The sequence below is a fragment of the Setaria italica genome, chromosome IX, assembly GCF_000263155.2.
Source record: "Setaria italica strain Yugu1 chromosome IX, Setaria_italica_v2.0, whole genome shotgun sequence".
NCBI lineage: Eukaryota > Viridiplantae > Streptophyta > Magnoliopsida > Poales > Poaceae > Setaria > Setaria italica.
The window spans coordinates 257,425-267,794 of NC_028458.1; the positions used below are offsets into that span (position 1 = coordinate 257,425).

The 10,370-nt window shown below is 46.0% G+C and overlaps 3 protein-coding genes across 3 annotated transcripts; 2 read left to right on the forward strand and 1 right to left on the reverse strand.

Annotated features, from left to right (window-relative positions):
* Positions 1-53: 53 nt before the first annotated feature.
* Positions 54-1,125, reverse strand: LOC101757548 (probable carbohydrate esterase At4g34215). Its single transcript, XM_004980916.3, has 2 exons — positions 496-1,125; positions 54-412 (listed from the first exon to the last, which is right to left on the reverse strand). Exons 1-2 carry the CDS (start codon positions 1,093-1,095, stop codon positions 218-220), a joined length of 795 nt encoding a protein of 264 aa, XP_004980973.1. The 5' UTR covers positions 1,096-1,125; the 3' UTR covers positions 54-217.
* Positions 1,126-1,651: 526 nt separating this feature from the next.
* LOC101757158 (probable carbohydrate esterase At4g34215) lies at positions 1,652-3,306 on the forward strand. Its single transcript, XM_004980915.4, has 3 exons — positions 1,652-2,331; positions 2,424-2,610; positions 3,048-3,306. Exons 1-3 carry the CDS (start codon positions 1,735-1,737, stop codon positions 3,119-3,121), a joined length of 858 nt encoding a protein of 285 aa, XP_004980972.1. The 5' UTR covers positions 1,652-1,734; the 3' UTR covers positions 3,122-3,306.
* A 352-nt stretch (positions 3,307-3,658) lies between these two features.
* Positions 3,659-6,935, forward strand: LOC101759853 (PGR5-like protein 1A, chloroplastic). The gene is made up of 9 exons (XM_004980922.3): positions 3,659-4,199; positions 4,302-4,402; positions 4,537-4,593; positions 4,709-4,785; positions 5,205-5,253; positions 5,697-5,807; positions 5,887-5,984; positions 6,082-6,161; positions 6,608-6,935. Exons 1-8 carry the CDS (start codon positions 3,833-3,835, stop codon positions 6,146-6,148), a joined length of 927 nt encoding a protein of 308 aa, XP_004980979.1. The 5' UTR covers positions 3,659-3,832; the 3' UTR covers positions 6,149-6,161; positions 6,608-6,935.
* The last annotated feature ends 3,435 nt before the right edge of the window (positions 6,936-10,370 follow it).

Consider the following 10,370-nt stretch of genomic DNA (forward strand, 5'->3'; position numbering starts at 1 on the left):
ACTGATGAACAGCGTAATGGGTTTGGTTGTCATGGAGATGTATACTGCGCAGGTAGCTGAGGAGCAGACAGCAGAGTAAAAGTAGCGATGAATGAGGAGCTACAATGCCATTTGTAAGAATGTTGCTTGCTCTGATTCATCCCGGCAAGCAAACAGAACAGAACAGAACAGATAGAGCAGATGCAAGAATTATTTGCAATGTGCCAATAGATCTCATCTATAACAGCGTGGCCAGGTAGGCGTTGGCTAGCATCTTGCCGAGCTGCACTTGTGCCGGGGTCGTAAGATGCGTGTAGTCGCTGGCGATGGGGAGGCCCTTGGCGTCCACGTACTTGACGTCGGGCAGCTTGACTCGTCGCTGAGCCTCCCGGACGAGCTCGATGAACTTGCCCTGACCGGTGGCAAGCCCGACCTGTCGTCGTGCATTTCATCCAAGATCATCGTCATGGTAGAGATCGATACGAGACGGGATTTCAGAATGCGATTGGTTACTACCTGGATGACTAGCAGGTGTGGCATGTTGAGGTCCCGCCGGACGTCGCGGACGAAGGCCTCCATTCTCGCCGTGTAGAGGTCGGCGTCGCGGCGGGTGATGGTGTCGGCCTCCCCCTGGTACCACAGCAGCGCCGCGAGCTCCCTGTCGCCGCCGGGCAGGGAGAGCGCCGCCCTGGCGCGCGCGAGCATCCGTTCGTACAGCTCCGTCCCCCGGGACCAGCTGGTGATGGGCGTGGCTCCCTGCGCGCAGGGGACGAGGCCGACGGCGGCGTGCGGCGGGAGGCGGCGCGAGCGCAGGACGGCGTGCGCGAAGGGCATCCCGGGGCCGACGCCGAGGACGTTGTGCAGGTCGATGCCCTGGTGGAGCGGCTCGCGCGCCTCCTCCCAGCGGAGGTCCGGCGAGAGGCGGAGGATGCGCGGGGAGGGAGCGCACTCGGGCGGCACCACGCGGTCCCAGGTGCCGTTGGTGGCGCCGCCGCGGCCGCCCATGTTGGACTGCCCCGCAAGCAGGAACACCACCGTCCGCCTTCCTCCTCCGGCGGCGAGGAAGGAGGCGGCGAGGAAGCAGACGAGGAGGAGGAGCAGTGTCGCTGTCGCCATTGGGTGGCGTCAGAGAGGCACGCGGTACGGGCAGTGTTTGTTGCAGTGGTAGCTTTTATTTATAAAAGATTTATTACCAGCACAGCTTTTACACACGCGGTACGGTAGATCGTCGGATAAATGCACACGGCTACCGACTCCGATGCATAAATGCTGTTCGTTTTGGTTCGTAACTTTTTTTTTTCTATGCATGCCTATCGATTTTTCTAGTTACATAACTTCTGTATCTGTACATGACATATCTCTAGGCGTATAACGATTTTTCTAATTATATAATTTTTACTTACGTATCCCTACGTAATATATCTCTACGTGCATAAGTAAAAGTTATGTATTTAGAAAAATTAAAATGAATAATAATTCAGTTGGGATTGAGAAAGAGAAATAAAGAAGCACCGTCACCGGCACCGCGCATGGATCACGGATATCATTTTGCCTGCCATACTCCAGTGTATGCAGCTGCAGTGTGAGAGTGGTGGGTCAGGCTTGCATTGGGTGGCGTCGGCGCATCCAAATGCAGAGGGTGGCCTGGAAAGACGAGCCGACCAACCAACCATCCAAAAGACCTCTGCTGCTTTTTTTTGAACGAGACAAGGAAGACAGGAGAGCAAGGCACGAAGCTGAGTGCGAATTCAAACAATGGAGATGCTCCTCCTCCTCCTCCTCCTCCTCCTCCTCGCCTCCTCCCCGGCCGCCCTCGCCGACGTGCCCCCGTCCGACAAGCTCATCTTCATCCTGGCGGGCCAGTCCAACATGGCCGGCCGCGGCGGAGTCGTCGCCAACCGCTGGGACGGCGTCGTCCCCTCCGATTGCGCGCCCTCCCCCTCCGTCCTCCGCCTCTCCCCGGACCTCCGCTGGGAGCAGGCGCGCGAGCCGCTCCACCAGGGCATCGACGCCTCCAACAACCACGCCGTCGGGGTGGGGCCCGGGATGCCGTTCGCCAACGCGCTGCTCCGCTCCGGCCGCGCGGGGGCACCCGTCGTCGCCCTCGTGCCCTGCGCCGTCGGAGGCACGCGGATGGCCGACTGGGCCAGGGGCACCGATCTCTACGCCCAGATGCTGCGCCGGGCGCGCGTCGCCCTCGAGACCGGCGGCCGGATCGGGGCCCTGCTCTGGTACCAGGGGGAGAGCGACACCGTGAGGTGGTCCGACGCCAACGAGTACGGGCGCAGGATGGGGATGTTCGTCCGAGACATCCGCGCAGATCTCGGCATCCCGCACCTCCTAGTCATCCAGGTACCTACCTTTGCTTGTCGCTTGGGCATGGTTGTTGCTACCTACACTCAACTGGTAAGCAAAGCAAAGCAATTCATTTGGTTTCATTTCAGGTTGGGTTAGCATCGGGCCTCGGACACTACACTCAGCTGGTAAGGGAAGCACAAAAAGGGATCAAACTCCGGAACGTCAGATTTGTGGATGCGATGGGGTTGCCATTGCAAGACGGCCACCTGCATCTTAGCACCCAAGCTCAAGTCCAGCTTGGCCATATGTTGGCCCAATCCTATTTGAATTATGGTACATCCCGACCCTAGCTAGCTTCTCTATCTATCTGCTTGCTTCATTATTTCTTTATTTGGATGATTCATTAGGAAGGAACGTACCCATTCTTATAATCATTGTATTACTAAATGACTCTATATATACAGACATTCTTATAATTTCCCTTTATTGCTTCATACGTAATGATATCATAGTATGCCATTACTATATATTGCGCACTGGAAACGTACGGTTCTGTTCAGGTTAAGTAGGCATATCATTGTTATTGGCTCCAGGAATTGGAAAACCCTGGTAAAACGACTCAACTACTTATATGTCAACTTGGTGAGAGTAAAACAGGACTATGACCGACTGCGTTGGTGCATGCACACAAGCTAGTCTGTTACAGTCTCTTGTATGATTAATCGAATTGAAATCATATTTATTCCTCCTTTTTTTTCCTGGGGTGATAGGACATGCACATTCTCAAACCCCAAAACCATGGTGGCTGCAAATCATGTTACTCTGTTGCTTCGTTTTTATTTGAAGAGGGACATGTACATCAGCACACGTACCTGTTCCTATATCAAACAGGTGAGGTGAAAAAAGAAATCCACATAACTTTCTGCACGTAGAGGGCGATACATACAAGATATGGTATACAGAAATCATACCACCTTGTAAACCCTTTGATCTTATTTAGTAGATCCTGAGTGTTGTGCGGAACAAAAATCACTTGAATTTTCTGGCAGTGACTGCTTCGATGCGCTCGGCCCATGAATTTTCCGGCTCACATGGTGCAGGCCGAAATGCTGCCCTGACCTAACATGGGCCTCTCTGTATTCAGCAGGATACTGATTGAGTGTAGGTTACGATTTCCTCTAAAAAAAGAGTGTAGATTACGATTTCCTCTAAAAAAAAAGAGTGTAGATTACGATTTGGAAAATGGGCAAAGGAGGAGGGCAGCAGTCAAATGAAAACAAATTAAATTTGAGAGGATAGCAAACAATGTCGTGCCAAATCTTCAAACTAGTACACATTCTCTACCAGAAGAAGAAAAAAAGAGAGAAGAAAAATCTCTCTATCCCTGTCAGCAGAGCAGCAGTGAGTGGGCAGGTGTCAGTCCCCCGAGCTACCACCACATGCTGTCATTCCAAATGCCAAGGGAGGAACCGCCACACATCCCGATTCCCATATCCCTCTCCCGCCGCTCCCCCCCACCTGCTCTCTTCTCCATCTGCTAGCTCGATCGGTGTCCATGGCGTCCAAGGTGTGGCTATCTCCGGCGGCGTCCCGCCTCCCCTCCCTCGCCACCGCACCACCTCGCTTCCGCCCTGTCCGTGCCCTGCCCGTCGTGCTGCGCCGCCGCCGCTGGCGTCTTCTCCGCGCCACCGAGCAGCAGCAAGGCCAGCAGGTCCAGGAGCAGGACGAGGTGGTGGACAGCAACGTCCTCCCCTACTGCAGCATCGACAGGAAGCAGAAGAAGACGATGGGAGAGATGGAGCAGGAGTTCCTACAAGCTCTCCAGTCCTTCTACTACGACCAGAAGGCCATCATGTCCAACGAGGAGTTCGACAACCTCAAGGAGGAGCTCATGTGGGAAGGAAGCAGCGTCGTCATGCTAAGTACTATACCTTTAAACATGGAGTACATTACTTGATCACTTGATTTATTTATGCACAAATCAATTAAATGCTACAGTAACTAACTATTGCAAATATCGCCAGGCCCTGATGAGCAAAAGCTTTTGGAGGCTTCCATGGCCTATGCGTCTGGCAACCCCATCATGTCTGATGCTGAATTTGACGAGTTGAAACTCAAATTGAAGGTTCTCCTTCGCCTCTGCTTCCATTAATCTCTTTTTCTCTGCCACACATATACTGTAATTCTCCGATGACTTTTAAAAAGAAACAAGAAGAAAAACTGAAATTCATTTCCTGTCGATCTGCTTACCGTTGATAGAAAGACGGGAGTGTCATTGTGACGGAAGGTCCCAGGTGCAGTCTCAGGAGTCGTAAGGTAAATAATCATATATACTTCGTCCATCTGCACGTATTATCGAATTTTATTCTGATGATGGCTCTCATTACTTCTGCTCTGAGCCACTATGCATGCGTGTTATAATATGGTGCAGGTGTACAGTGACTTGAGTGTTGACTACTTAAAGATGTTCCTGCTAAATGTTCCAGCCACCACAGTTGCTCTGGGACTGTGAGTCCAACCTCAGTTTCTTACTTTTAGGCCTTGTTTAGTTGGCGAATTTGGGAGGTGCCAAATTACTGTTACAGCACTGTAGCACACTGTAGCGTTTCGTTTGTATTTGTGAATTATTGTCCAAATATTGACTAATTAGGCTCAAAAGATTCGTCTCGCAAAGTACAACAAAACTGTGCAATTACTTTTTAATTTCATCTATATTTAGTACTCCATGCATGTACCGCAAGTTTGATGTGATGGGGAATCTTCTTTTTGCATAGTGTCAAAGTTGGAAGTTGGGAGTAACTAAACATGGCTTAGTATATTCTGACTGGTCAAGTCAGTTCATCTTTTACTTGTTTAAGCAGGGTTAACTGTGTTTGTTCACCCCTTGTAATGAATATCTGACAATGGTTTCCATACATTATATTTAGGTTCTTCTTCATCGATGAACTGACTGGCTTTGAGATCAATGTGTTCCAGGTCAGGATGATCTTTTCAAGTACCTCCCTCATTCCTTATCTAAATCCCTCGCTAACCACTAACCAAATAAGCAATTCATATATAGTTTAACAAGGAATGTAATTTGTACTGAAACTTCTGTTGTTCTTATAAGATGCGGCAGAGCTCCTGCCATTTACGTTTCAAAAAAAAAATTCATATATAGTTAGATAAATTAGAATGGAGAATTATCAATTCCATCATCCCTATACTACAGCTGCTATATAATCAAATGAAGCGACAAGTTTTGTTGCTTAAACTTAATTATTGCTATAGATTCCAAGTCCAGATACATTTATATTCTCCTTTCAGAAAATAGTTCTGAAGAATTATCAAAATGAGCTTTATCAATATGCATGCTTTCATCATTGCTTTGAGGTCACCATTTTCCTTTGTTAACTCTGCGATCTTCTTGGATGGTGCAGCTGCCAGAGCCTTTTGGTTTCATTTTCACATGGTTTGCTGCTCTGCCACTAATATTGTTCTTAGCACAATTGTTGACTAAAGCCATAGTCCAGGACTTTCTAATCCTGAAGGTACTTTTTCCTTCGTGCTATCTATTATTCTTCATGGCATAAATGTATAGCAGTACTGATGAATTTTCTGGGTGCCTAGGGTCCATGTCCGAATTGTGGTACTGAAAATCTTTCCTTCTTTGGGACTATACTGTCAGTCTCTAGTGGCGGTACAACAAACAATGTGAAATGTGCAAAGTATGCCCCATTATCTGGTTCATATTACCTCCATTCGTGATCTAGACTCTTTGATGGCTTATTTCTAAGGAACACCTTTGCAATGTTCTTTTTGCAGTTGCAGTACTGAGTTGGTATATGACTCAAAATCTCGGGTGATCACATTTCCAGAACCGTCAAATTAAAAGCATAAGCAAGGTAAGAGTTGCTCTTCCAGTCTGACTCAGCAGTAGCACATCTGGCACGTGCAGTAATGTATAAATCTGAGCAAAACTTTAGTGACTTGATATCTGCTTTCTAAGATAGGGTCAACAACAGCAAAGGTAGTAATAACTAGGATTTGCTTTTTCACTTGAAAACTAAAAACAACTAGGATTTGTCCCACATTTTGCTTCGAAATTTTTTGTTTTGTATATGAAAAAATCGTACCATCAATGATGTTTATGCGATGCATTATAGCCTATTAAGGGGAATGAAAATCGCTTGCAAAAGAGAGAACTTCAGATAGATTACCCGCATCGACGATGATGGATCAAGTGATACAAGCAATTTGGTCAAGTGGCATATGTGAAATATATTGTGCAGCTTGTTCAAAGCCTGAAAGGTGATGGTGCTGACGATACAAGTTTATTTTTGGTTGCTAGGAACAAAGAGCTCCAGCATTGTCTATTCTTTCGAACGAGGTGGCCGTCCGCAGTCCACTCAAGAAACTGCAAAGCCTGCAACCACTAGTAGAGTTGGTTAAAAGAATCCGATCATCCAGAGCAGGATCAGAGTGTCATGCATGGTCTGCGATGAGAGCTGTAGAGTGTGTATAGAAAAGCTTAGGTATAGCTGCCGATGGTACAGTGACTATTAACAGTCCACTACATACGCTAGCGCTGTGCGATCGTAAGTCTCAACTTTGATTTAAAGTACTAATTATTACTAAGTTACATGCATCATATCGATCAGTTACACTTAAAAGTTTAAGGTGGCGGGAAAACGACAGACAATTCACTGGCATTTAACACTTCTCGTTCACTTCCATGTCCCGCCAATTCACTGCGGGACATGCTGGCTGGGATGGTCTGACAAAACTAGTTTGGGTCCATGCACTTTGGATTCTCTATTCGTCGTCCAGTATGAAAAATTCTCCTTTTATGAAAATACCAGCAACTCAAACATACTATATATAGTATGGAGAGCATTTCAATGATCTGATTCAACATTAACTTGCTTGTCACGCACATTTCAAAAATCCAGACAAAAATATTGAACTGATTCTTTCAAAATTGATGAAGGATTTGATAGATTGTCGAATCGAGTACTCTAATAATAGTATAATCAAAATAACACACTAATTAATTGTGTGTCCAGAATATATATAACAAGACCCACATACGTATGTAATACCAGATGTTGGTTTGGTTACATACATCGATCGCATTGCTTTCCTCCACCAAACTAATGAAACTCGGTTTGGGTGGTTGCATACAGCTTTTGCAAACTTTGGACCCAGTCATGTGCTTGAAACGAAACATGCATGTTTTGTTCTCCAATGATCCGATCCTGTAGCATACATAGCATCCATCGGGTAGGTATAGGTAATGTCATTCTTTCTCCGGAAACACACGCATTATGCGTGCACATACATTTATCCCAGTTGCCGACCTGCTTGCTGAGTTAGTTTTTTCTCTCCCTTTTTTTGTTCTTTTAAAAAAAAAGACTGTGCACTGATGCTGCCATATCGCATCTGAATTTTCATCAACAGATTTTCTTTTTTTTTGAAACGTTCTTGAGCACGTGTTTCATTAAGAAGAAGACGATTATTACAACAACAACCTATAAATTACAAAGAGTACAAATCAACACACTCCAACCCATCTAAACGACCTAAGACACTACTCATACCACAGAAGAGACCCATACCACATCCCAACTCAACTAAAATGGCCTAAGACACCACAGCCCTGCATAGACAAAGATGAGCCCTGTAGTCACCCCCCTAAGATTGCCAAATAATATCTATGTATCTAGAAAAGTCAAGACGACCTATAATTTAGAACGGAGGGAGTAGTAGCTAGGTTAGGTATGATCATCATATCGATGGAACCATGTTTCATAATTACTCGATCGGTTGTTTAATTTTGACGCCGTAATAACTAGATGATCCATCGATCGGCTTTGCACGTCACATCTGTCATCGTCGTCGATCCGCTCTGCTGGTGTGGTCGGTAACTAGCTCATCATCCATCGGTTAACTCGATCTGAAGGCCATTCAATTTCATTGCCGACAGCGAAAACCTATGCATGCATTGGGTTAATATCTATATAGTTGGCATTAATTATGTTTTCAAATTATCAGCGACGATAACCTTGGAAATATGACTCAATTGCTTGTCGGAATGGTCATCAAGTAGGCCGGGATAGATCGATGCTGCAAGTCCCATCAAGTAGGTTTAGTATTTTGTTGTGCATGCATGGATGGATGGCCAATGTATGTGTATGCTCATACAAGGAGGAAGAAGAAGCAAACAAAGTGTCTCTGTCCTATGTATATGTGTGCACTAGCTAGCTGCTACAATTAAGCAATTATTATCCAAATTAAACATAAGATCGATGATGCATCCCGAGCAATTAAGCAATGCATCTGCTGTTTGTCCCATCCTTTGCAATTATTAGCGGGGGATCGGATTCGGATGGATGGAAGATCCAACAGAGTCCAGTGGAAGATGAGATGGAACGTACCTCTAGGCACCAAACAACCAACTCTAGGCCTCATGTGCATGCATGCGTTAGACACTAATTAAACTAGTAACAACCAGCACCGGATCCTTCGAGTATCCCTTGTCTTATTCGCTCTTGTCTTGCATGCCTCGCTCTGCTGCCTCCATACATTAATTCATATATAAGAGAGCATGCAGTTCCTCAAGAAATCGAAGAGCCACGCATCATACATTAATACATATTATGCTCGTTCATCAGTGTAGTGCAGACAAATGATGGATATGATGATCATGCATGCAACACAATACAATTGGTGGTTTATTAGCTATATATTCTAGCTAGCTAGCTGGGACTAGTGTTGTTCATCATCATCATCAAGCTAAGTGGATCGGATCGGAGGCCAGTGGACGGAACATGAGATGTGATCAGGTGCGTGCTGCCTACTAGCTAGGATGTGCACTGTTGATTACATGTGTATGCCCAGACGGACAGCCTGTTCGATCAATTACTAGATAGCTAGCTAGGGATCGGACAAATTAAACTAATATGTATGTATACAAAGGTTGTTGATGTAATCAGCCAGCTTGCTTGCATTGGTGTGTGCTAATAATGTGGTATGTACAGGCAACGGCGTGTACTACGCCTGCTGCCATATGCATGCCTAGCTACTAAATGTAGTAAGTAACCTTACTTTAATTTCTGCAGCCTAGCTAGCTGGCTACTATATATATACATATGTGTGTGTGTATGTGACAAATATTGGGTGCTCTCTAGCTGGTTACGTTCATCATTGGATCAATCAGCGCGCGCTTGAATATGAGCTTGAGTATGTAGGACATATTAAATTGGACCACACATCATGCATGCATAGCCTCGCTCCCAGCAGCTATTGTGCAATCATCCATCCATCAATATGCATGCTAGCTTAATCAACACAGATACATACACAAGGCTGCAGCTAATTAAGACAACAGATCCACCCAATGCATGCAAGTACTCTTTCAATTCATAGTATAGGAGAATTGAAGGAGATACACCGCCCAGATGCTCCTAGCTTCTTTTTTTTTGAATCACACGATACAGACGTAGTCGCTCGCATACAGTCACGCAACCCTACCCCTACGAGCATCTCTGAAATACTGAGCCGGCATATCCTCGAGATTGACAAAGTCATCATTGGCGCCTCGTCGTTAATGGGCACATCGCCTACCACTGAAAGAATAGCGCCGGTTAAATTCTTGAATAAATCCAGGAAAATGTGAACACCAATACCGAGTTCTTGGACTCGAATCTTGATGAGTAAGTTTCACCACAAGGAATCTTAAGCTCAGTTCGCAGCTGCTCCTAGCTTCTAGTGCTAAAGGAATCCAAAGAAGAGGTAGCCGAACTAGGCGACAAACAAACAGACGAGACAGGAGAAAGGAAGTAAATATCTAGCTAGTTTTTTTAAAAAAAAAACATTAGACAGGCGAGGAGAGAAATGATGTACTTTTTTTCTTGGAGCGAGCAACCTTAGCTAGAGTAGTTGCCAATTCTGTTGTCGTATTATTAGGGCATGTAAATTAAAGGTATCACATGCGTGCAATCCATAAATCACGTGTAACCGTGGGGCGTCGCCACGTACAGTGGTTGCTGGAATTGGCATGCGCCGAAAGGGGCGACAGCAAATGCTTATATAGATCGATGATCTAGATAGGT